The sequence below is a fragment of the Oryctolagus cuniculus genome, chromosome 17 (genome assembly GCF_051225735.1).
Source record: "Oryctolagus cuniculus isolate XC-2025 breed Fujian yellow rabbit chromosome 17, ASM5122573v1, whole genome shotgun sequence".
In the NCBI taxonomy this organism is placed as follows: domain Eukaryota; kingdom Metazoa; phylum Chordata; class Mammalia; order Lagomorpha; family Leporidae; genus Oryctolagus; species Oryctolagus cuniculus.
This window is the reverse complement of record NC_142883.1, coordinates 36419184-36446916: the sequence shown is the minus strand read 5'-3', so window position 1 is coordinate 36446916 and position 27733 is coordinate 36419184. Positions and strand designations below refer to the sequence as shown.

Sequence of the window (27733 nt, the reverse complement as noted above, 5' to 3'; positions counted from 1 at the left end):
TTCATTCGAGAGGAAGCAAGAGAGGGCGAGAGACAGAGAGATCAGTCTTACAAATGTGGTTCACTCCCCAAACATTTGCACCAGCCAGATGTGAGCTAGGCCTGTTCTTGCATGAACCCAGGCATATTAACAGCAAGCTGGATTGGAAGTAGATGAACTGGGACTCAAAACAGCACTCTGATATGAGATGCCAACGTCATAAACCTTGACTTAGCCTGTTGTGCCACAATACTGGCGCCATCTCATCCCCTCTTAAGGAGATCTCTCAATTTGTAAGCTACTGATTTCTCTGAGGCATTGTCTCACCATACTGAGAAACATCTGTGGTTTTTCCAGCTGAGTCTGTAACATCCTAAGAGTAGTGTTGCCTGTCTTTGAATAAAGCTCCATGTGATTTTATTTTCTGTACTTGATCTGCTTGCTAGGGCCATATTGTATCTATTCCTTATTCCAAAGTGAAATGTTCACCTTAAGTTAAAAGGAATGTCTTCTAGTATATTAGAAGCATGTCATTTTTTCACAGATATTGATGTATAAACTTCAGTTTCACATATTGGTGAGGAATTGTTAACCTCCATTTATCATTATTCCCTTTGTGAAGGTACTTGTGAGTGAGGATTCTGACAGCGACGGTATTGTGGCCCACTTCCCTGCCCATGAGAAGCCTGTGTGCTGCATGGCTTTCAATACAAGTGGTAAGATTTTTTGGTTTGTTTTGTATTTTGCTGTTCGCATTACGTGTATCCTGGGAATATTTTTTGTAAATTCAAAATATGAAAGATAGAATTTGTTTTTCATGCATCAGTATGGATCAAAAAAGTTAGTAATACTCAGTAATGATTATAAATAATCCTTATGTTATTCAATGCAGGAGCCAGGGGCTGCTTCTAGTTCTCCCATTTTGAGACAGGGACCCAAACACTTGAGCTGTCTTCTGCTGTTTTCCCAGGTCATTAGCAGGGTGCTGGATCAGAAGTGAAGCAGCCAGAACTTGAACCGGTATCCATATGGGATGCCAACATCGCAGGGAGTTAATAAAAATTAATATAAAATAGAAATATTTACAGTGAAATAGTAGCTGTACCTGTGTGTTTGTAAGCAACATCATAATGGATATCTTGATATCATTTCATTTTCAGCAAATATCTAAATAGTTAAGTTTCAAAATTATGGTAGAAGGTCACTGTTGTACAGCAGGTTAAGCTGCCTCTTTCAGCACCAGTATCCCATGTCTGAGTGCTGGTTTGAGTCTAGTCTGCCTCCAATTCAGCTTTCTGTCACTGTGCCTGGGAAGGCAGTAGAAGGTGGCCCAAATAATTGGGCCCCTGCCACCGTGTAGAAGACCAGGATAGAGTTCTTAGATCCTGGCTTTGGCCTGGCCCAGACCTTATAAATAAATATTCTGAGAGGGAGTTGTCCCCAGTCTTTCCATTATTGCTGAAACAATATATTGTGCTAAAGTATTTGAGTCCCTTATGAAAAATTGTTTCATTTATTTCAGCTGAACACATTGCAAGGTAGCTGTTTGGCTAGAGGCTCCATTCATATCACCTGGCTAAGAACTGGTGATTCAGTTAATAGGCGGCAGTCTGCATACAGAGTACGTTGTAGTGATGTGGATCAGTAAATAGTGGTTTAGAACAAAGAAGTAGACACTTATAATATGGACTAAGGACAGAGTGCTAGGAGATGACTGTTAGCCTGATATTGGGGAAAGTTTTGCAAATAGAATTCAGAACTGAGGTGAGAACTAAAAGATGATTGGCTAGTAGTATTATCCCCCTTTCCTGGTACATGAATATTAAATGAATGAGGTAAGAATATTATTGAACACAATAGATGGTGAAAGAAAATCTGTATGTTGGACTCATCAGATTATCATGCAACAGATAAGATTTTCCAAAACTTCTTATAAAGGCTTTGTAGCCGTTTAAGTATTTGAATTAAATGGAGGGTTATAACTCAGTAACCACTCACACGATTGATTTACATAATGATTTGTGGTAGCTGGTTGGCAAAAATTTTATTCAGTTACTAATCATTCATCTGAGTTATTTACTGTTCAGCTCTGATTGTTTTTGCTGTTCAGAGTAGTGTTATAACTTGATTATAATCAAGAGGGAAGAAAATTCTCAATGACTTGAAAATCCTGATTATATATTTAGTGTAGCAAGTAGTTTTATGTTTTTGAATGGCAAAGTGACAGAGAGTGAGAGGGAGGGACAGAGAGAAAAACATCTTTAATCTACTGTTTCCCCCAAATGGCCATTAACACCTAGGACTGGGCCAGGTGATGCCAAGAGCCAGGAACTCCATCTGTGGTCTCCCATGTGGTTGGAAGGAACCCAAATACTCGGTCTATCATCTGGTGCTTTTCCAGGTGCATTAGCAGGGAGCTGGGTCAGGGGTAGACCAGCCAGGTCTCGAACTGGCACTCACATGAGATGTTGGTGTTGCAGACAGCAGCTTAACGAGCCCATGCATTACTAATTATTGTCTTCACTTTTTTATTATAATGTAAGTACATTATGTGTTGTAGATACGGATGCTGCAGTTGTGATTTTTTTTCCTTAAATTTTCTTGTGTGACATTAAAGAATTATTTTTGGATTTAAAATGAAAAGTAAATACATCAGGTTCTTCCCTATATGTTACCAATATGATTGAGAAATAAGATGTTATAAAATGGGTTAGTTCTCTATTCATTGACTGAATTGCTTTGGCTAGTCTGAAATTTTATTAATTGGTATACTGTACAAAGATATTTAAATTGGCCTTAATGCATTAGTAACAGTTTTTTATTTATGCTAGTCTTTCTTGAAATATAATCTATTGATTCTCCAATTTTATTGTCTTTATTTATCTCTCTATGTATTCATATATCCTAAATTTATTTGTGGCATTTAGTTTTAACTTTTTATCCTGTAAAAGTTCTCTATATTTAATTGAAGCCATTTTTTTTGAAGTGTGTAATGTGACTAATAATAATAGTGCTTGTCAGAATACTTATTTTATAAGTTTAGAAATACATTTAATAGAAACAAGGCCGGCGCCGCGACTCACTAGGCTAATCCTCCGCCTAGCGGCGCCGGCACACCGGGTTCTAGTCCCGGTTGGGGCGCCGGATTCTGTCCCGGTTCCCCTCTTCCAGGCCAGCTCTCTGCTGTGGCCAGGGAGTGCAGTGGAGGATGGCCCAGGTGCTTGGGCCCTGCACCCCATGGGAGACCAGGAAAAGCACCTGGCTCCTGGCTCCTGCCATCGGATCAGCGCGGTGCGCCGGCCGCAGCGCGCCGGCCACGGCGGCCATTGGAAGGTGAACCAACGGCAAAGGAAGACCTTTCTCTCTGTCTCTCTCTCTCTCACTGTCCACTCTGCCTGTCAAAAAAATAAAAAAAAAAATACATTTAATAGAAACAAAACATACAAAAAAGTTGTGTCTTTTTAAAAACTGATCTTTCTCGTTTTCTTTTTTTTTTTTTTAAAGATTTATTTATTTTACTTGAAAGAGTTACACAGAGAGAGGAGAGGCAGAGAGAGAGAGAGAGAGAGAGAGAGAGGTCTTCCATCCGATGGTTCAGTCCCCAGATGGCCACAACAGCTGGAGCTGTGCCGATCCGCAGCCAGGAGCCAGGAGCTTCTTCCCCGTCTCCTACGTGGGTGCAGGGGCCCAAGGACTTGGGCCATCTTACTGCTTTCCCGGGCCATAGCAGAGAGCTGGACAGGAAGTGGAGTGGCTGGGTCTGGAACCAGCGCCCATATGGGATGCCGGCACTTCAGGCCAGGGCATTAACCCACTGAGCCACAGCGATGGCCCCAAAACTGATCTTTCTCAAATCAATTTACTTTTATGTGTTACTGTACCACTCCAGCATACAGTTTAAATAAAATTTACTTTAGGCTTTTTTTTTTTTTTAAAAAAAAGAAGGATATATTTTTAAATGAGAGAATTGTAAAAATGCCCTGCAAACCACACCTGTGGTTCCTCATGGGCAGTGGTAAATATACTATGAAGGGCACATGTTGGAAAAATAATGCAGGGGCTGGTATTGGGGCACAGTGGGGCCCATATGGGCGGTGCTTAGACTCCCATGTGCTCCACTTCCCATCTGGCTCCCTGCTAATGCATTGGGGAAAATAGGAAGATAACCCAAGTCCCAGGGCCCCTGCACCCACTTTAGAGACTTGGATGGAGTTCTAGGCTCCTGGTTTCAGCCTGGCCCAGCCCCAACTGTTGCAGACATCTGGGGAGTGAACCAGCAGATGGAAGATCTCTTTCTCTCTCTTGTCTCTCCCTCTCTCTCTGTGACTCTGTCTTTAAAATCAATAAATATTTGTTTGTAAAAGAACAGTGCAAAATGAATTCAGAAGAAATGTACGTTCACTGACTGTGTTGCTTGCTATTCTGTTGTGTTTGAGTTCCATTCAGAGCAGGAATTATGGGGTGCCACTGGACTGAGCTGTGAAACTTCTTGTTCAGCAGCTGTATTTAGTTTGTTTTGCAGTTGCTTATTCCCATTTTTATTTATTAGCTGTACTCTGAGTCCAGAATCAAAACAAATATTTTAATGGCAACATTTAGGCTTTGTTTAGAAATGCCAGAGTAGTCTTCATGGTTAGATGTAGGCCAATTGCATCTGGATGGTGTAAATCTGTGGCTTTCATTTATTTAGGAAAAAAACTCAGTAACATTGTCTTGGCAATGTTTTTTTTTTTTTTTTTTTTTTTTTTTTTTTTTTTTTTTTGTTAATAAACTTTAAATTTAGAGCAGTTTTAGATTCACGGCAATATTAAGTACAGAAGTCCCATATGCCCACCTAACCCACATATGCACAACTTCCTTCAATATCAACAACCCACACCACAGTAGTGTTTTTGTTAATATTAATACATGGCTGAACCTACATTAGCACAATGTTGTCACTTGCTGTCTACAGTTTCCATTAGGTTTTACTCATGGTACATTTTGTGGATTTTAAAGATATTTATTTCATTATTTGAAAGAGTTGGAGAGAGAGAGAGAGAGAGAGAGAGAGAGAGAGAGAGGTCTTCCATCTGCTGGTTCACTCCCCCAAATAGCTGCAGTCTGAAGCCAGGATCTTAGAACTCCATCCGTGTGGGCCATCTTCTGCTGTTTCCTCAGGTGCATCAGCAGGGAGCTGGATCACAAATGCAGCAACCAGAACTCAAACCGCCCCCTTTATGGGATTCTGTTGTTGCAGGGGGTGGCTTAACCCGCTGTGCCACAAGGCGATCCAGATTTTGTGGATTTTGACAGATATTCAGTGCCATATATCTACCATATATACCATAGTATCACGCAGAATTTTTTATAATCCTAAGTTTTTCAACAAATTTGAAACTCTTTAGCCATTATTTTTGAAAAGTTCTTTCTGTTACTTTTTTCATTTTCTCACTGTACAGTTCTTTAGTGCTCCATAGCTTGTCCTGTAGGCCTCAGAGTTCTGTTTTTTGTTTTTTCTTTCCTTAAGCTGGATAACTCCATTGAGTTGTCTTTAAGTTGGCAGATCCTCTCTTCCAGTTCAGATTTGGTGTTTGAACCCTGTAGAGAAATTTTTGTTTCAATTGTACTTTTTAACTTGAAATTTTCTATTTTGTACTTTTTTATAATAGTATTTTTTCTCATTATTCTCTTATTGTGAGTCATGTTCTCATATTTTTATTTAGCCTTTAGATATAATTATGATTTCTCTGATTCTTTGCAAGCATTTGGGAGTTGTCACCATTTCAGTGTTTATATATTCTAGATATAGATCCTGTGTCATGTAAGTGAATTGAAGCTATTTTCTTCCAATGATAAGTTTGCCTTTACACTATGTTTTTCTTTCCTGAATATTCATTTATTTATATGAAAGACAAAATTACAGAATAAGAGGAAGAAACAGAGAGAGATCTTCTGTCAGCTGGTTCACTCCTCAAATGACTGCAGTGGCCAGGGCTGGGCCAGACCAAAGCCAGAATATCAGGTACTCCATCTTAGTTTCCTACATTAGTGACAGGGACCCAAGTACTTGGGCCATCTTCAACTGCTTTCCCTGGCATAGTAGCAGGGGGCTGGGTTGGAAGCAGAGCAGCCAGTACTTAAACTGTTGATCCGATATGGGATGCCTGTGACACAGAGAGAATAAGAGACATTGATAGCTTCAGGGCACATTGTCAAGACCTCACTTAACTGTAATTAAATCATTAGAAGTCCTGTTTCTGAATGTAGTCATACCAATGATTAGGATTTCAAGATGCAGATTTAGGGTGGGTATCCATTCATTTTATTAACAGTACAAATGAAAATCATTCTTTACTCTTAGTCCTGACCTTTCAATTATAGGTTTATTTTGTTTAAGATTTTTGTATGTATTATACTTACTCTACCAACTTATTTCTATTTAAAGATAATATATTGAAAAAGAAAATTTAAATGTAATGACGCTTTCATCTTTAATGGTTTCTTTACTTCTCCACATATATTGTGTAAAACTGTTTAAACTGGGCTGGTGCCGAGGCTCACTAGGCTAATCCTCCGCCTTGCGGCGCTGGCACATCGGGTTCTAGCCCCGGTCAGGGCGCCAGATTCTGTCCTGGTTGCCCCTCTTCCAGGCCAGCTCTCTGCTGTGGCCAGGGAGTGCAGTGGAGGATGGCCCAAGTGCTTGGGCCCTGCACCCCATGGGAGACCAGGAGAAGTACCTGGCTCCTGCCATCGGATCAGCGCAGTGCGCCGGCCACAGCGCGCCAGCCACAGCGGCCATTGGAGGGTGAACCAACGGCAAAGGAAGACCTTTCTCTCTGTCTCTCTCTCTCACTGTCCACTCTGCCTGTCAAAAAATAAAAATAAAAAAAAAAATAACTGTTTAAACCTGGGGTGGGTGTTTAGGGTCCCTGCCTACCACATGGGAGATCTACATGGAGTTCTGGGCTCCTGGCTTCAGCCTGTTCCAGCTCTAGCTGTTGAGACATTTAGGGAGTGAACCAGCAGATAGAGGATCTCTCTCTGTTTTCTGTCTTTTTGGCTTTCAAATAAAATGAAATTTGAAAAGTGTTACAACCAGGTATGGTTTTTCTACTTCAACCTGCTTCTCCCACATTTTCCTTGCATCTTCTAGCCATCCAAGTATCTTGCTGCTCCATTTACCTGTTGCATAAATCTTCCTCTTCTGGAATCTTCCATAGCCTGGCTAAACTCTTAGTTATCACTTGATTCCCATTCTACATACCATTTAAGAACATTTCCTGACCCTATATAAAGTACCATGCTTTTCTTCTGCATTCACTTTGCTGTTTAATTGGACAAGTTACTGAGCTGTTTGAACCCCTCTGAGTGCCTCAGTTTTGTCATCAGTGTAATGGTTCTCCCTTTGAATGTGTCTTTGTTATAGGTAAGCTCTTGAGTGGTCCTCAGGTGTTAGCCCAGTAACTTTCACATATTGGATATTGAGTAAATGTCTGTTGGACAGTTACATCAGTTCTGTTCATTTCTTCGTGTGTGATCTCATTCAATAAAAATAAGGCACAGATAATCATCTTCTTTTTAGATTATGCTTTGAATAAGCACCATCTCTGTCTCTAAATCATGGGAATGATTCATGATGGCAACTTAAATTAAATGGAGGATCAAATCAAGCATAATTAAGACTGGAATGTGGAATAAAAGCCAAATTATATGCTGCTGAAAGTACATTGTTTCCTTTAGAAACAATAAATGGATATATTAGTAATTGCAGTGCCTTGGACATTATATAAGATAAGTATTTTATTTTATTTAATTAGAAACACAAAGACAAAATTCTCCACTCTGTAAGAAGCATGACATTGCTAAAATAGGCCTGCTGTCTTTAAGTCAGTAAATAATTGATTTGCTTTCCAGAAGCATTAACTTCTGCCAGCTGTACAGCTGTGAGCTGTGAAGTGCAACACATCTACATTTTAAATAATTGCCCCTCCTTGGCAGGGAGATTACTTTTCCATCCATTAATAAGAAGAAAATGAGTGTTGAGTCTTGAGTAAAACAGATTAAACATGTGTCCCTCTCGATGCTTGACTGCATCCTTAACAGACCTGAGATTCTTCTGGTTACTTAAACGGTGTATTTTGAAAGGTAAGGATGGTCTTGGATTAATGTGTAAAAAGTGTACATTGTTGTTTTCATTAAAAGTTGTTCCCATCATTCATAGTAAGCGGCCAGAAAAATGACTTGATTTTTGATAATTTCTGTTAGACTACAGATAGTTACCAAATAATGTGACTTGAGATTTTTCATCTGTTAGGTTCTCGTTTATCACTACCTATCACCTGTACTTAACATCATTAACTATGCAAAGGCAGCTTGAAGAATTTACTGCATTTTTTCCCTCCTTAGATGAGGATGTTTTTGTGATAGGTTTGTATTTATTCTGTCTTTCATCATCCTGTGCAGTCTGTGGTGTCTTTTACTCATGAAACAGATTACTTCTTGAAGAATGACTTTGCTTTTCTTTCTCTCTGTTCATTATGTTGCTGGCATTGCATGAGAGCCAGAGGAATCACTGTAGGGATGACTTGCTATTATACCTATGGGGTCCAGTATCTGTGGCCCGCAGTGCTGTCAGGGCTTCACCATAATGTCTTCTATTTTTTAGAAGATTTATTTTATTTTTTGAAAGGTAGTAAATGAGAGAGAGAGAGAGAGAGAGAGAGAGAGAGAGAATGAATCTTCCATATCTTCCATTTACTGAGTTAGTCCCTTTAATGGCTGCAATAGTCAGGTCTGGGCCAGATTGAAAACAGTAGCCAGGAACTTTTTCCTTGTCTCCCATGAGGGTGAAGAGGCACAAGTACTCAGGCCATCGATCTGCTGCCTTCCCAGATGCATTAGCAGAAAGCTAGATTAGAAGCAGAGTAGCTGGGCCTTGAAATCACTCTGATAATGGGATACCCATGTTGCAGGTGGCGGCTTAACTTGCTGTGCCACAACACTGGCCCATCATTTTAATTATAAATCTTTTTTTTTTTTTTAATGCTGAGGAGGGCCCATGAAGTCAATAATATATACATCCCATGAAAGTTCTAGCATAGCCTTGAGTTTTGGATTTCCCTTCCATGACACTACCAAACAGCACTCCCACTTTGTTAAACAAAGGTACTTAATTAATATTTAGTGCATGAATGAAAAATGTGAATGCATACATTCTTACTATGTAAATATGTGAAATTAAATTTATAACAACACAGATGCTAACAACAGATATAACTGAAATATAGCAATATAAACTTTAGTATTAAGTTCTGATCAAGCTGCTTGCTAATGTGCCTGGAAATGCAGTGGAAGAAGGCCCAAGTACTTGGGTCTCTGCACCCATGTGGGAGACCCCAAGAGTTCTAGACTTCTGGCTTTGGCCTAGCCTAACACTGGCCATTGTAGCCATTTAGGGAATGGACCAGCAGATGGAAGATCTCTCATGCTCTATCTGTCTCTCCTTCTCTCTGTAACTCAGCTTTGAAGTACATAAGTAAATCGTTAATAAAATTTAATAAATGTAATCTTTTTCCCCCAGAAACCTTTTATTTAAGGAATAAAAACTTCATGCATTTCATAAATACAACTTGAGGAACATAATGATTCTTCCCACTGTACCCACCCTCCCACCTTTCTTCCTCCTCCCTCTTTTATTCCTATTCTTATTTTTTACTAAGATCTATTTTCAATTAATGTTCTATATACACATATGATTAACTCTATACTAAGTATTCAACAAATAGTATAAAAAAAAAAAAACCTGTTCCTCAACAGTTGAGCCAAGAGCTGTTCAAAGTCATTGCACCTCAAAATATCAATTTCACTTCTATAGATTACCTTTTAGGTGCTCTTTTAGTTATCACAGGTCAGGGAGAACATATGGTATTTGTCCTTTTGGGGCTGGCTTATTTCACTAAGAATGATGTATTCCAGTCTCATCCATTTTGTTGCAAATGACAGGATTTCATTTTTTTTTTTTACCACTGTGTACTATTCCATGCTGTACCTATCCCATAATTTCTTTATCCAGTCTTTGGTTGACAGAAATTTGGATTGCTTCCATATCTTAGCTATTGTGAATTGAGCTACAATAAACATGGGGGTACAGATAACGTTTTGATATGCTGATTTCATTTCCCTTGGATAAATTCTCAGGAGTGGGATGGCTGGGTCATTTGGGAGGTCTGTATTCAGATTTCTGAGGTGCCTCCATACTGTTTTCCACAGTGGCTGTACCAGTTTACATTTTCACCAAGAGTGGATTAGGGAACATTTTTCCCTACATCCTCACCAGCAGCATTTGTTCTTTGTTGATTTCTGTATGAAAGCAATTCCAAAGGGGGTATAATGAAACCTCATTGTGGTTTTGATTTGTATTTCTCTGATAGCTAGTGATCCTGAGTATTTTTTCATGTGCCTGTATTTTCTCTTTTGCAAAATGCCTGTTTCAGTCCTTTGCCCATTTCTTAACTGTGTTGATTGTTTTGTTGTTGAGTTTCTTGATCTCTTTGCATATTCTGGTTATTAGTCCTTTGTCAGTTGCATAGTTGGCAAATAATTTCTCCCATTCTGTCAGTTGCCTCTTCACTTTGCTGAGTGTTTCTTTTGCAGTGCAGAAGCATCTCAATTTGATGTAATCCCATCTGTCAATTTTGGCTTTGATTGCTTGTGCCTCTGGGGTTTTTCCAAGAAGTCTTTGCCTATGCCAATGTCTTGCTGGGTTTCCCCAATGTTCTCTAATAATTTGATGGTGTCAAGTTGTAGATTTAGGTCTTTAATCCATTGTAAGTGGATTTTTGTGTAAGGTGTAAGGTAAGGATCTTGCTTCATACTTCTGCATGAGGAGATCCAGTTTTCATACCACTATTTGTTGAAGAGACTGTCCTTGCTCCAGGGATGGATTTTAACTTCTTTGTCAAAGATAAGTTGGTTGTAGATGTGTGGGCTGATTTCTGGCATTTCTGTTCTGTTCCATTGGTCTATCCATCTGTTTTTGTACTAGTTTTGATTTGATTTTGTACTGTTTTGATTACAACTGCCCTGTAGTATGTCTTGAAATCTGGTATTGTGATTATTCTGGCTTTCTTTTTGTTGTATAAGATTGCTTTAGCTATTTGAGATCTCCTGTGTTTCCATATGAATTTCAGCATCGTTTTTTCTAGATCTGAGAAGGATGTTCTTGGTAGATTAATTGGTATTGCATTTAATCTGTAAATTGCTTTTGATAGTATGGATATTTTGATTATATTGATTTTTCCAATCTTGAACATGAAAGATTTTTTTCTTTCTTTGTGTGTGTTTTATTTCTTCTTTAATGTTTTGTAATTCTCATTGTAGAGATATTTGACATCCTTGGTTAAATTTATTCCAAGATATTTTATTATTATTTTTTTTGTAGCTACTGTGAATGGGATTGATCCTAGAAGTTCTTTCTCTGCCATGGTATTGTTTTTATATACAAAGACTTTTTATTTTTGTGCATTGATTTTATATCCTGCCACTTTTATGTCCTGCCACCAAACTCTTTTTCGAGTTTCAGTAGTCTCTTAGTGGAGTCTTTTGAATCATCTTCATATAGAATCATGTCATCTACAAATAGGGATAGTTTGACTTCCTCCTTCCCAATTTGGATCTCTTTAATTTTTTGTTTTGTCTAATGGTGCTGGCTAAAACTTTCAGGACTATATTGAATAGCAGTGGTGAGAATGGGCATCCTGTCTGGTTCCAATTCTCAGTGGGAATGCTTCCAACTTTTCCCCCATTCATAGAACAAAGGGGGCCTGTGTTGTGATGCAGCAGGTTAACGCTCTGGACTGCAGCACTCGCATCCCCTATGAGCACTAGTTTGAGTCTGGCTGCTCCATTTATGATCCAACTCCTTGCTATTGCACCTGAGAAAGCAGTGGAGATGGTGCAAGTCCTTGGGCCCCTGCACCCACATGGGAGACCTGGAGTAGGCTCCTGGCTACAGATCGACTCAGCTCCAGCTGTTGCCACCATCTGGGGAGTGAACCAGCATATGGAAGACCTCTGTCTCTCTCTTTCTGTCTGTCTGTCTCTCTTTCTTTCTCTGTAACTCTGTCAAATAAATAAATAAATCTGGCTGTGGGCTTGTCATAAATTGCCTTGCTTGTGTTGAGGAAAGTTCCTTCTACATCCAATTTGCTTAGAGTTTTCATCATGAAATGGTGTTGCATTTTATCAAATGCTTTCTCTGCATCTATTGATATAATTGTATGATTTTTGTTCTTCAATTTGTTAATGTGATGCATCACAATGATTGATTTGCGAATGTTGAACCCTCCCTGCATACCAGGGATAAATCCCACTTGGTCTGGGTGAATGATCTTTCAGATGTGCTGTTATATTCTATCAGCTCGTATTTTGTTGAAGATTTTTGTGTCAGTGTTCATCAGGGAAGTTGGTCTGTAGTTCTGTTCCTCCATTGCATCTTTTTCAGGTTTACCAATTATAGAAGGAGTTTGGGAGGATTCCATTCATTTCTGTTGTTTAGAATAGCTTGAGAAGGTTGGAGTTAGTTCTTCTGTAAATGTCTGGTAGAATTCAGCAGTGAAGCCATCCCATCCTGGGCGTTTCTTTGTGGGGAGGATCTTTATTACTGAATCAGTATCCATCTTGGTTATGGGTCTGTTTAGGTTTTCTATGTCTTTATGACTCAGTTTAGGTAGGTTATATGTGTCCAGGAATCTATACATTTCTTATAGGTTTCCTGATTTGTTGGCTTACAGCTCTTTGTAGTAATTCCTGATAATTCTTTTGATCTGTGGTATCTGTTGTTACATTTTCTTTTTCATCTCTAATTTCTTTGATTTCAGTCTTCTCCCTCCTTTTTTTAGTTAGCTGGGCCAGTGGTGTGTCAATTTTGTTTATTTTTTCCAAAGACCAGCTCTTCGTTTTGCTGATCTTTTGTATTTTCTTTTGGTTTCAATTTTGTTGATTTCTTCTCTAAATTTATTACCTTTTTCTCCTAGTTTTGGGTTTGGTTTGCTGTTGTTTTCTAGGTCCTTGAGATACATTGATAGCTCATTTAATTGGTGGCTTTCCAGTTTCTTGGTGTAGGCACCAATTGCTATAAACTTTCCTCTTAACACTGCTTTTGCTGTACCCTGTAAGTTTTGATATGTTCTACTGTTATCTCCATTTCCATAAAGTTTTTTGTTTCTCTTGATTTCCTTGATGACCCACTGTTCATTCAGGAGCATGTTGTTCAGTCTCCATGTGTTTGAATATGTTCTAGAGATTCTTGAGTTGTTGATTTCCAGCTTCATTCCATTGTGGTCAGAGAAGATGCATGGCGTGATTTTGATTTTTTTTTTTTTTTTTGAATTTGCTGAGACTAGAGAGTTGAGGCCATTTATATTCAAGGTGACTATTGATAAGTAATAACTTGGCCCTGCCATGTTCCTATAAATATTCCTGTTTTTTACTTTGGATTTCCTTTGTACTCTTACTGGGAGTTTTTTGTTGTTGTTGTTTTTGTTTTGTTTTGTTTTTTTTGCCTTCGCCTTCTTTCATAGTGATGACCATGTCTCTATGTTTCTGTATGTAGCATATCCTTAAGCATCTTTTGTAAGGCTGGATGAGTGGTGACAAATTCTTTAAATTTCCGTTTGTTATGGAAGGTCTTATTTCACCTTCATTCATAAAAGTGAGCTTTGCAGGGTATAGTATTCTGAGTTGACAGTTTTTTCTCTTAAGACTTGGAATATGTCTCGCCATTTTCTCCTAACCTGTAGGGTTTCTAATGAAAAGTCAGCTGTGAATCTAATTGAAGTTCCTCTGAAAGTAATCTGGCATTTCTGTCATGCACATTTTAGAATCTTTTCTTTATGTTTTATTGTGGAGAGTTTGATTACATTGTGTTGTTGTCAAGATCTTTTCTGGTCGTGTCTATTAGGAGTTCTGTATGCTTCTTGTACTTCGACGTCCCTTTCTTTTCCCAGTTAGGGACGTTTTTTGTAATTATTTCACACAAAAGGCCTTCTAACCCACTTTCTGTTTCCATACCTTCAGGAACTCCTAATACCCATATGTTGGGTTGTTTGATAGTATCCCAATAAATGTAGCCTTAATGTTTTTTTTAAAAAATACCAATAATGTAAAGAAATGATAATTAAATATGAGCTTATTTCATGATTTTTCTATCATTGTATTGTTTATTTCTGTAAAGTCATTAAATGAAGAAATATATAATTTTAATTTGTAAGAATATCTGCCTGCCCAGTGATCTTTTTCTTTTTTAAATATTTATTCATTTTTTTGAAAGACAGATTAACAGGGAGAGACAGCTCTTCCCTCAGTTGATTCGCTCTACAAATGACCACAATATCTGCTGGTCCAGGCAGTTGCCAAGAGCCAGGAACTTAATCTGCATCTCGTACGGGAGTGGCAAGGACTAATGTGCTTGAGCCTTCTGCTTCTTCCTAGATATATCAGCAGGAAGCTCAAATGAAAGGAACGGAGACTCCAGCTGAACTCCCTGATATGGGATGTGTGTATCCCATGCATTAGCTGAGAAAGCTGAGTAAACTTGTGAATTAAGTGAAAGCTAAGTACAATCAGTAAATTAATTTTTGCATAAATATAGACCTAGATGAATGAACCATTAAAAAATTTGAAAGAAGAGAGCAAGAGTGTGAGTGAATGTGTGAGTGAGCATCTATTTACTAGTTCATTCCCCAGATTCCTGCAACTGAATTTGGCTTGCAGGAAACTGTATCATAAGTGGAGGCAGGTTGCAAAGTCAGATAATCCCATGTGAGTTGTAAGCCTCCCAACCGAATCTCAACATTGGTGTGCACTTCTGCCCCACATCTAGCTCTTATGTTCATTTGAATTTCCACTAAAGCGACATGTAATTCAATAAAATAAGTATAGCTGTCTAAGTAAATGATCCTCAACTAGGATATCCTTTTTGTACAAAATGAACCATTAGTTTCATACAGAAAACTTAACTCTAAATTCATAATAGACTTAACTAAAAAAAACCCCAAACCTATAAATCTACAAAAAAAAAAAAAAAAAACAAAACCAACAACACAAAGGATTATAGCTTTTTGACTCTGGGATAAAGAAAGATTTCCTAGATTGGATACGAAAACCAAAGATTATTAAAGTCATCTACATCAGAATTAAAAACATTGGAAGGATATTGTTCAGAAATGTTGGCACTCAGGAGACAATTTTTGATGGTTGGATATATGGGTGAAATGACTAAAGTTTTAGAAAGATTCACATTATGACATGAAGATTTGGAGCTTATGGGAATGCAAGATTATTCAGACACTTCGGTTATTTTTTTTATTTATTTTTTTATTTTTTTTTTTGACAGGCAGAGTGGACAGTGAGAGAGAGAGACAGAGAGAAAGGTCTTCCTTTGCCGTTGGTTCACCCTCCAATGGCCTCCGCGGCCGGCGCACTGCGGCCGGCGCACCGCGCTGATCTGATGGCAGGAGCCAGGAGCCAGGTGCTTTTCCTGGTCTCCCATGGGGTGCAGGGCCCAAGCACCTGGGCCATCCTCCACTGCACTCCCTGGCCACAGCAGAGAGCTGGCCTGGAAGAGGGGCAACCGGGACAGAATCCGGCGCCCCGACCGGGACTAGAACCCGGTGTGCCTGCGCCGCTAGGCGGAGGATTAGCCTAGTGAGCCGCGGCGCCGGCCTAGATTATTCAGACACTTTGGAAAGCTCTTTCTCAGAAAGTTAAATGTTACTTGATCGAATAGTTCTGCTAAATATTCACCCTAAAGAAAGAAAATAGAGGTTAGTACTTAAGTGTTTCTGGCTTGTATTACAGTATTAGAAAAGTAGCAAATAGGGAAATGGATGCATAAATTATGATATGTCCTTACAGTGTAACATTGATCAGATATGTGTGTTTATGTATGAACGAATGAACTACTTTTGCTTGTAGTAAAAGGCTGAGAAAATACTATGCTTCTATTTATAGTCTAAAGCAGGCCATATTAATCCATAGTAACGCAGAGCTGATCTGTTGATGCTTGGGACCATGTGGATGGGGAGTGGATGAATTGTAAGTGCACACAAGGAAACTTTTTCAGATGTTCCGTATGTTATTATGGCAGTAGTTGTGTCTGTGTATAGGTGTCAGACTCAAAGTGTGACTTAAGAGAGATTAATTTATTGCATGTAAATTATACATTAATAAATGTTAATAAAATTTTCAAAAGTATTCTGGCATCTAAAAAGTGATACACTCAACCTCTTGAAAAAGTAAAAAACGTGAGCGTATACCACTTGTGAATATTTATTTCTTAAATACATAATTGTTAAAAATAATGAATACTCTAATGCTTAGTATGAAAACCCATTGGATATGGCCAATATCCAATATCTTCCTAAGCCTAAAAATTTCCTGATTCAAAGAAAAAAAATGAATCAATATATGTGTGTTGAGACACTTCTAAAAGCAAAAAATGCACAAGGATATGTTAACATATCCTTTTTTTTATGTTAACAGATAAAGTAAGTGAGCTAGAAAACCACTTGTTGACTTTAGACTTTTCCACATGGAATAAATAAGGGCAACATCATAGCTTGTATTGTAATTTATGTAGCTTATGTATATACAAGGAAAGGATCAAATAAATCATCTCCTTTGTTTGGTACTGTTTACTTCAGTGCCTTTAACAGGATGTTATGTAACTTGTTTGATAAAGATTTACTGTATTCTGGGCTACTGAGGTGGAAAAAATACATTGATGGGTTTGACTATCAGCATCCTGATAACAACTTAAGAAATGTGCTGCTGTAACTGATACTGTCCATATGGTGGCTTTGAGACTAGTATTTTTGGGCATTCATATTCAGTTTGTAAGTTCTATTAATTAGATGTTAATTTGCGATAATATTGTTTTATGCAATCTGAGCACATAATGGATTTTAGTTGTTGAACTCTCCTGGTTTTTGTGTTTATGAAATTGGTTATTAACTTTTATAAGTTACGTGTTTGTCTCTTTAAAAGTTTTGATCAGGAAGTCTTCCATTCAAAAGCATTAATGCCAAAGTATAAGATTGTTTCATGAGTAATACAATCTAAATTCCTTTAAAGATTTTTGTGTGACCCAGCATATCAATGTTTATATTTCTTTTTGGGAGAGAGTATGAGTAGTTGGTAATTTGTCTTCCAGTTCACATGTGTGCACATGTTAAAGAACCATACAATTAGATAGGTGTTATAAATAGCATATGGCAAAAAAGACAAACCTACTCATGTTTCCAAGATTTTATAGCCTATGCCCAATGGAGATTTGCTACTCTTTAATTTTGCTTTTTGGGCTAACCAGCTGACGCCCAGTTGAAAAGACTTATGTTCTTATGAGGCCACAAAAGCCTTAATGTTCGTTCTGCAGCAACCTCAGATTTTGGAGAACGCTGTGTACCATCAGCAGCTTCAGTCTCCACCCTCCGACGCTAAGGCTCATCTATCAAACTTGAGACTGAGAGTGAGGGAGAGGAAGCTTCCAGATAAACATACAGCAGCGCCTAAACAGCTAATCACTCTAGGCTTCCGCTTCCAGGCCCTATAATTAGAAGTCCTTCTTTTCCTTGTATTCCCAGATGACGCAAATGCTTTTTGTGGCTTGGCACCTCATTTGGGGCGTGGGTTTAGTTTATGGCCAGGCCGGAGTCTGGTTTAGTCTTCTGATGCTGCATAAATAGTTCACAAGCCACAGTCTACTCTGTGTGAGTTTTTCCTTTTATGTATATGTGCTTTTTAACTTGTTTTGTATGTATAAGAAGAAAAAAAGCTTACTATTTCCTCAACAGAGTGTGTACAAAGAAGGAAATTGTGAATTAAGAGAAGGTACGTGATTATGTAGTCCTACACTAACCACTTATTCCTTATCCTTGGTGCTTTTTTACATTTTTCCTATGATTTTTCATGAAAAATGTAAACTCATTGGTGGATTAGAGAAGCCATACATGGACTTCAGAGCAAATAAAATAACCAAGGTTAAAATAAGACAAAAAGGGTTAATTCATGATGAACTCATAATTGTGTATGGAGTGAAAGAACTAACTTTTAGGAAGCTTGATATAAACATATCCACAGTTATACTTGGCTGTTTAACTCCTACTCAGTAATAGAAGAAATAAGTAATTACTGAGGACATTGAAGACCAAAAGAAAACACACTAACTTGAATTGATATTTTAGCACATTCCAGGTGTGCAAGTTTATATGGAGCAGTTTTCAAGGCATCATATTCTGAGTCTAAAACAAACTTTAAAAACTTAGAAGTAATTTCTTGTCAAAATGAAATGACACTAGGGATACTCTCAGAAAGGTACCCACTTATTTCAAAACTAAATAACATTCCTTTTCCTAACCTATGAATAAAAGAGGAAGTTTCTTGAAAACATTTAGAACTAAATGTAAATGAAAATGAAAATATAAAAATCTGTGGAATTCACCTAAATCCGCTTAGAGGGAAGTTTTTGCCAATGTATGCTTACCTTGGAACATCTTAAGAAATTTGAGTAAAAGGGGGCCAGTGCCGTGGCTCACTTGGTTAATCCTCTGCCTGTGGCGCCAGCATCCCATATGGGCGCCGGGTTCTAGTCCCGGTTGCTCTTCTTCCAGTCCAGCTCTCTGCTATGGCCTGGGAAGGCAGTGGAGGATGGCCCAAGTGCTTGGGCCCCTGCACCCTCATGGGAGACCAAAAGGAAGCACCTGGTTCCTGGCTTCAGATAGGTGCAGCGCCGGCTGTAGCAGCCATTTTGGGGGTGAACCAACAGAAGGAAGACCCTTTCTCTCTCTCTCTCTCTCTCACTGTCTATAACTCTACCTGTCAAATAAAAAAAAAAAAAAAGAAATTTGAGTAAAGGAAGAGCAAATAAAAGGGAGAATAAAGGAAATAATAAATTCAGCAGCTCAAGTCAAGAAAATTGAAAAGAGAAAGAGACTTTTCCTATCTTTCCAAAATAGGGTACTTGGGAAAGATTTGCAATGGGGAGGGGGGAACACAAATTACTAATATCCTGAAGTAAAAAGTGGACATCACTGAAAACCCTATAGAAAGAATCCACTAGGCTGAAGCTGGGAGTCAGGAACTTTGTCCATATCTCCTGTGTGAGTGGCAAGGAACCCAGTGATCTGAGGCAGCATATTGTCTTCCAGATCTGTATTAGTAGGGAGCTGGAGGCAGGTACTCTGATGTTTGACACAGGTGTCATTTTTAAAAAGATTTATTTATTTCAAAGGCAGAGTTAGAGGGGGAGAGACAAAGATCTTCTGTCCTCTGATTCATTCCCCAAATGACTGCTATGGCCAGGATTGGGCCAGGCTAAGAGCAAAGAACTTTATCTGGGTCTCCTCCATGGTAAAAGTATTGTATAAAACTATCTTAAACATATATTCTAGAAAGGGCGTGTGCGTATAGTGAAGCTCATACTTAAAGAGAATGCTTTTGGGGCTGGTGCTGTGGCATAGTAGGCTAAGCTTCTGCCTGTGGTGCTGGCATTCCACATGGCCACTGGTCCAGGATCTGGCTGCAACACTTCCAGCTCCTGTTAACATTCCTGAGAAAGCAGCGGAAGATGGAGCAAGTGCTTGGGCCTCTGCACCCATGTGGGAGACCCGGAAGAAGCTCCTGGGTTCAGATGGGCCCAGCTCTGGCCATTGTGGCCATTTGGGGAGTGAATCAGCATTTGGAAGACCTCTCTGTCTCTCCCTTTCTTTATCTAAACCTTTGCTTTTCAAATAAATAAATAAATCTTTAAAAAGAGAGAGAGAGAGAATGCTTTCATTCAAGACATGAAACAAAGCATGACTATCTCTTCTATCCAGTCCTGGTTCCCTCAGCAAATGCACCAATTCCAGGAGGAAATAGTATGTAGACTGAAGTGAGAGAAATTCAGCTGTTGAGAGACTACATGATTATCTTCCAAGAATATTCACATACTCTACACACACACACACACGAACAAAAAATCACCACCACCACAACCAAAACCTAGAATTTGTAAAATACACAGAGCCACTTTTATCTGTATGTCGTAAGGAGGAAATGTTAGCATGTCAGGCACACATTTGGTGTAGTGGTTCTGATGCTACTTGGGAAAGCTATCTCCCATGTCAGAGTGCCTGGATTCGAGTCTGCACTCTGTTTCCTATCCAGCTTCTTGCAGTGCATTCAGCAGTAGGTGATGACTCAAATAATTGGGTCCCTGCCACCATGCATGGGAGACTCAGATTGTCATTTTCACATTCTTTGTTCTTAAAAGTAGTTGTGGGTGGCCGATGCTGTGGCATAGTGGGTAAAAGCCTCCGCCTACTGTGCCTGCATCCCATATGGGCACTGGTTAAGTCCTGGCTGCTCCACTTCCAATCCAGCTCCCTGCTATGGGCTGGGAAAGCAGTAGAAGATGGCTCAAGTTCTTCGGCCCCTGCACCTACGTGGGAGACCCAGAAGAAACTCCTGGCTTTGGATTGATGTAGCTCTGGCTGTTGTGGCCCGTTGGAGAGTGAACTAATGGATAGAAGATCTCTTCTCTCTCTCTCTCTCTCTCTCTCCCTCCCTCCACCCCCACCCCCAGCCTCTGCCTCTTTGTAACTCTGCCCTTCAAATAAATAAATAAATCTTTAAAAAAAAGTAATTGTGAACCCTGGAAATTCTAGCATGTAAGACTTTCTAATGTTAAGGCAATATCCTAATATCTGAACATTTAGTGTTTATACTTTGCTAGTTTTCTGATACAGCATTGTTTGTTATTCATAGCAAAAGTATATTTTAATTTTTTATTTGGAAGTTTTTAAATATCTTATAATTTATTCCTTTGTTAATATTGTAAGTAGCTTGTAAAAAGATTTCTTCTGTATACATAATCATTTTTTTTTAACCTTTTGTTTTTCTGTGTTGCAGGAATGCTTCTAGTCACAACAGATACCCTGGGCCATGACTTTCATGTCTTCCAAATTCTAACTCACCCGTGGTCCTCATCACAAAGTGCTGTCCACCATCTGTACACGCTTCATAGGGGAGAGACTGAAGCCAAAGTAAGTTGTTTATATTGATTCCTTTTTGTGATATGACGTCTAGTCTAGCTGGTCATTCGCCTCACACTGGACCTTGATGTTAACATTAGTGAAAAAAAGTGAGAAATGCTTTTTGTGATATAGTGGGTTAGATAATATTGAGAAACAGTATCGCATTTTGACCCAATAAATAAACAGACATTAGATAAAAGCCTTACCGTTGAAATATTCAGTGAATTTTTTGAAATAGTAATTGTCTTTGTGATGATTCTTTTCACTCTAATCCAATTTTTGTCCCAGATAAAACCTCTGTCATTTATTTGTTCTTTCTAGATCTTTTTGGGCATTTTGAATCTGTATAGATAAATTCACATATACATACATACACCTGCGTATATAAGAGCATATATTCACAAATACTCAAAAACAAGTTTTTCTTTTGCATGTTTAGTTTCTTAGTGGATAGTAAAGTGTAGATTAGCTGGGGAAAGTTTAAGGTGTCTGTTGAGAACCACATATGTGTATTTTAATAGGAAAATAGGAGTTTGTGTGTCAGGGCAAGTGTTAAAGATTAAAGGAGAGGCTTTGGAAATATCATCTGAGAACAAACTGTGGATCCTCTTTCACACAAACCAAAGATAAAATGATAGTTTTCATTAAAACGTGAGAATTTTTTTAAAGACTTGTTTTACTTATTTGAAAGTCAGAGTTACAGATAGAGAGGGGAAGAGACAGAGAGGTCTTCCATCTGCTGGTTCACTCCCTGAAGGGCCGTAGCAGCTGGAGCTGGGCCACACCAAAGCCAGAAGTCAGGAGATTCTTCTGGGTCTCCCACGTGGGTGTAGGGGCCCAAGCACTTGGGCCATCTTCTGCTGCTTTCCCAGGCACATTAACAGGGAGCTGGATTGAACATGGAGCAGCTGAGACTCGAACTGGCACCCATATGGAATGGGGTGCCACATTCCACCACAATGCTGGCCCCAAAAGGTGAGATTTTTTACACTTGACATATTAAATGATGATAAAGAATATTAAAGTCTATTTTTCAATCATACAAAAGTATTGTAAGTAATTTTAGTAGTTTGCTTTAAAATATTCTAGCAGTAGAGGAAGGGTGGTTAGATGATAGAACAGATAGACTAGAAGGATAAATATTCTGTTTATGAGAGACTTGAGATACACTTCAACTCAGTACAATGTGTGAACTTTGGGCTAGAATTTGAGTAAATTCTATGAAGTATAAATGACATTTGAGACATTTATGTTTTTTCCAAGAATTTTATCTGATAATGATATAATCTCATTGAAGTGATATACTATATCTAATTTGCATTAAAATATTCAGTCAAAACAAAGGAAATAATGAGATAGGTTCAGCAACATTTTCTTTTTTTCTTTAGGTAGAGTTATGGACAGTGAGAGAGAGAGAGAGAGAGACAAAAAAAGATCTTTCATCTGCTGGTTCACTCCCCAAATGACCACAACGCCAGAGCTTAGTTGCTCTGAAACAAGGAGCCAGGAGCTTCTTCCGGGTCTTCCACTCGGGTGCAGGGCTGCAAGCACTTGGGCCATCTTCCACTGCTTTCCAAGGCCATAGCAGAGAGCTGGGTCAGAAGCAGAGCAGCCTGGACTAGAACCAGCAGCCATATGGGATGCCAGTGCCGCAGGTGCAAGATTAACCTGCACCACAGGGCTGGCCCCAACATTTTCAAAGTGTTAATAATTATCAAAGCTGGGTGTTATCAATGCAGGTGTTTCATTGTTGACTTTTCTATACTTTTTTTCTATGTTTATAAATTTTGCTAAATAGAAGTAAAAATCAAACAACACCCTTTACCAACATTGTATTGTTTTACTTACTTTAGCATCATATTGCCATTTGTTTTCCTTTTGCAAAAACTTTCCTAGTATTTTGTAACTCTATTGATTTACACAGAATCCTGTGGAGACTTATTTGGAATGTGTTGAAATTATATTTTAATATAGTTAGAATAGATATCTTCCCATTATATAAGTATTCCACCTAGGAGTCACTACATTTTAAAATTAATCATTGTTGTGGTTTGGCATAACTGTTGATTGTTTTGTATCTATTTGCTGTCTTTATGCTTTGGGACACTTTTTTTTATGAAATAGTTTTTTAGTAAGTTTTCTTGGATTTTCTAAATAGAATATATGTTTTTGAAAATCACAGTAATTTTTGAGTTTAATTTTTACAACTTACTGCATTTGCTCAGAATCTGTACAACTTTGTGCATCTATTGCCTTTTGTTTTTCAATACCTTCTTTCTTTTTTTCTTCAGTATTTTTTTTATTTTACTAGAAATACCTAAGAACATTTAGAAGTAACTTTTAGATAATCCTGAAGTAATGGAGCAAAGCATGCATGTTACCTTTTAATCTCTGTACCTCCAGTTGCTTTTTTTAATATAAAACTTTTATTTAATAAATATAAATTTTAAAAGTACAACTTTTGCATTATAGTGGTCCTCCCCCCCCATAACCACCCTCCCACTCGTAAACCATCCTATCTCCTACTCCCTCTCCCACCCCATTCTTCATTGAGATTCATTTTTAATTACCTTTATATATAGAAGATCACCAGTTGCTTTTTTTATTGAAATTTGTTTTGTCTTCTTCAAATCTCACTGAGTATTTACCTAGATTACTTTGTTCTTAATAAGGCAGTACTATTTTATCTTTTTTAAAAAATAGATTTATTTATTTACTTGAAAGACCAAAGTTATAGGTGGAGAGATCTTCCATCTATTGGCTCATTCCCCAAATGGCTGCAACCATGAGGGCTGGGCCAGGCTGAATCAAGAGCCAGGAGCTTCTTCCAGATCACTCAAATGGGTTACAGGGGCCCACACACTTGGTACATCTGCTACTGTTTTTACAGGCCGTTATCAGGGAGCTGGATCGGAAGTGGTGTGGTCAGGATACAAACCTGCACCTATATGGGTTGCTGGCATTGCCAGCGCTGGCTTAACCTCCTATGCCACATGCTGATCCCAACTGTCTTCTCTTTATCAATTATTACTGTAATCTAGAAGGACTATAGTTTACAAAAAACAAGAAACAAAACAAAACAAAAACCCAAGTGATTTCCCTTAACATTTCTGATTTGAGTTCCTAACATGGACAGATTATTTTGTAGTGCTTCATAGTTATGAGCTTAGGTTTTCCATTAGTACCTATGGGAAAACACAGTTGTCTTTTTGATGGGATCTTGGAATTTTCTTTGCCAAGTTTTTTTTTGGGGGGATTTATCAGCTTTAATTAAAATGAATAAATCTTGAATCTGCATTCTCTGTATTTTTCTTTTTATATACCTGTTGCCACTTTTTGTGATAGGCTGCAGACATGAAAATAATTTTATATGTTTTTCTTCATCTGTATTGTTTTGTCCTGCAATTGAATCTTAGTTTTTTAAAATTTATAAGTACATGAAAAATAAAATATGCCCTTTTAACTATTTTTAACTGTACAGTTCAGTGATATTAATCATATTCATATTGTTGTGGAATCATCACCACTGTCTGAGCATTTGATCCATGATATCCATTCCTGGGTGAGATAGTAACTGGAGAATGAACTTCCAGCCAGTAGTGCAGTGTTGTTCCCCCTCTATCACTGTGCCTTTTAAATAAGTCAGTCAGTCTTTTAAAAAATTGATGGTAAGGGGCCGGCACCATGGCTCTCACTTGGTTAATCCTGTGCCTGTGGTGCTGGCATCCCATCTGGGTGCCGGGTTCTAATCCCGGGTGCTACTCTTCTAGTCCAGCTCTCTGCTGTGGCCCGGGAAGGCAGTGGAGGATGGCCCAAGTGCTTGGGCCCTGTGCCCGCGTGCGAGACCAGGAGGAAGCACCTGGCTCCTGGCTTCGGATCAGCATAGTGCCGGCCATAGCGGCCATTTGGGGAGTGAACCAATAGAAGGAAGACCTTTCTCTCTCTCTCTAACTCTCTCAAATCAATAAAATTAAAAAAAAATGATGGTGAGTTTGACTTCAAATAGTAAAGATTGCCTTCTGTTTTTCACTTTGTGTATAATAGTGAATAAATTACAGGAGGCACTCAACAGTTTATTACAAATTGGCTTTGTGTGGCCGGCGTCATGGCTCACTAGGCTATCCTCTGCCTGTGGCGCCGGCACACCGGGTTCTAGTCCCGGTCGGGGCACCAGATTCTGTCCCGGTTGCCCCTCTTCCAGGCCAGCTCTCTGCTGTGGCCAGGGAGTGCAGTGGAGGATGGCCCAAGTGCTTGGGCCCTGCACCTGCATGGGAGACCAGGAGAAGTACCTGGCTCCTGCCATCGGATCAGCGCGGTGCGCCAGCTGCAGTGCGCCAGCCACGGCAGCCATTGGAGGGTGAACCAACGGCAAAGGAAGACCTTTCTCTCCGTCTCTCTCTCTCACTGTCCATTGGCTTTGTGTGAGATGATTTTGCCCAGTTGTAGGCTACTGTAAGTGAGCATGTTTAAGGTGAGCAAGGCTAAGCTGTGGTGTTTGGTAGGTTAGATGTATTATATGCATTTTCAGCTTCCAGTAGAATAATCAGGACATAACCCCAGTGTAAATCAAGGAGCAGCTGTACATTGTAGATTGTCTGTTCTGTGCCTCATGGTCTCAAGGCTGGCTGGGATCTGAGCTCAGGGTTGCTGCCTGCATATAGAATGTGGAATTATTTATTTTATCTCCTTTTTTTGTTTTATAAAATATTTCATACTTTGTATATTTCTGTTGCGCTAAATGAAACTGATTCTTGTGTTAAGATTTCTGAAAGAAGCATGTTTGTTGGATCATGACTTATGTATTTAAAAAATATTAACTTGAGAATAGAAGTGGGGTCTTCCATCTGCTGGTTTTCTCCGCAAAAGGCCACAATGGCTGGAGCTACCCTGCTCCAGCACCAAGAGCCAGGAGCTTCTTCCAGGTGTCCCACGTGGGTACTGGGACCCAAGCACTTGCACCTTTCTCCAGTGCTTTCCTAGGTGCATCAGCAGGAAGCTGAATCAGAAGCGAACAGCTGGGATTTAAACTGGAGCCCATATTGGGCGCTGGGTTCTAGTCCGAGGTGCTCCTCTTCCAGTCCAGCTCTCTGCTGTGGCCTGGGAAGGCAGTGGAGGATGGCCCAAGTGCTTGGGCCCCTGCATCCGCATGGGAGACCAGGAGGAAGCACCTGGCTCCTGGCTTCGGATCAGTGTAGTGCCAGCTGTAGCGGCCATTTTGGGGGTGAACCAACGGAAGGAAGACCTTTCTCTCTGTCTTTCTCTCACTGTCTAACTCTATCTGTTAAAAAAAAAAAAAGAAAAGAAAAGAAAAGAAAAACAAAAACAAACTGAAGCCCATATGGGATGCTGGCACCAGAGGTGGTGGCTTTACCTGCTACGCTACAGTGCCAGCCCCTATCTCAGCACTTTTCAAAAAACTTTTATTTATTTATGTTGGTTATTTGAATGTTAGAGGTGGTGGTGGTTGTGGCCAGGTGGTTAAGCCCCTGCTTAGGATGCCTGCTTCCCGGGTGAGTACCATTTTGAGTCTCTTCTGCTCTGTGTTTCCGTTCAGCCTTCTGTTAATGCACATGAGAGAGAATGGGTGATGACCCAAGTACTTTCGTTCTTCCCACCCATCTGAAAGATCTGTGTGGAGTTCTGATACCTGGATTTGGCCCGGCTAACTCCAGCTATTGTGGGCATTTAGAGAGTGAACCAGTGGTGGAAGATCTGTTTCTTTCTTTCTGTCTCTGTTATTCTGCTTTTCAAATGAATAAATTAATCTTTAGAAAAAAAAAAAGAGAGCTTATCTTTCATCCACTGATTCACTCACCAAATGTCCACGATTCTGTCAATGCCAGAGTTGGGCCAGGAGCTGGGAACTCAGTTGAGGTCTTTTCCACATGGGTGGCAAGGCCCAGCAACATGAGCCATCACATACTGCCTCCCAGGGTGTGTTCTAGCGATAAGTTTGCATAGCTGAGGCACTCTGGTACAGGATGAAGACACACCAAGCTGTTTCTTAAACACTGAATCAAATCCCTTTCCCTAACTCAGCATGTTTAAGAATTACAGGTCGTTTATTTTGTAGAATGTGCCTCACTTTTTGTCAGATGTTTCCTCATTCTATGCCACAACCCTGGGGCTTGTTTTTATTGTTTAAGATTGCTTTAACTTTTCAGGTCTCTCGTGTTTCCATATGAATTTTAAGGTCATTTTTTTTTCTGTATCTGAGAATGTCCTTGGTCTTTTGATTGGGATCACATTAAATTTGTAAATTACTTCAGGTAGTATGGACAGTTTGATGATTCTTTTAATACATGCACATGGAAAAATCTTACCAATTTTTTCAGTCTTCTTCTGTTTCTTTCCTTAATTTTTTAATAAAGTGATTGCCATATATTTTTTAAACATTTATTTTATTTGAAAGGCAGAGGTACAGAGAGGCTGAGGCAGAGAAAGAGAGCGAGAGAGGTCTTCCATCCCCTGGTTCACTCCCCAGATGGCTTCAATGGCTGGAGCTGCACTGATCCAAAGCCGAGAGCCAGGAACTTCTTCTGGGTCTCCCACACTGGTGCAGGGGCCCAAGGACTTAGGCCATCTTCCACTGCTTTCACAGGCCCTAGTAGAGAGCTGAATTAGAACTGGAGCAGTCGAGACTAGAACCAGCATCTGATTGGGATGCCAGCACTGTGGGCGGTGGCTTTACCTACTGC

The 27733-nt window shown here is 39.2% G+C and overlaps 1 protein-coding gene across 21 annotated transcripts in view; it reads left to right on the top strand.

The window, feature by feature from the left end:
- The window catches only part of BCAS3 (BCAS3 microtubule associated cell migration factor), a 611182-nt gene that overhangs the window by 183306 nt on the left and 400143 nt on the right, over window positions 1-27733 (top strand). For 17 of the 21 annotated variants that reach the window (XM_070060998.2, XM_089317313.1, XM_070061000.2 and 14 more), the window contains 2 exons: window positions 602-695; window positions 20911-21044. In XM_070060998.2, coding sequence (XP_069917099.1) covers window positions 602-695; window positions 20911-21044 — 228 coding nt within the window. Of the gene's footprint in view, window positions 1-601; window positions 696-17650; window positions 17851-20910; window positions 21045-27733 lie in introns of those variants that run through there. The other 4 variants (XM_089317318.1, XM_089317319.1, XM_089317320.1 and 1 more) reach the window with 2 other exon arrangements.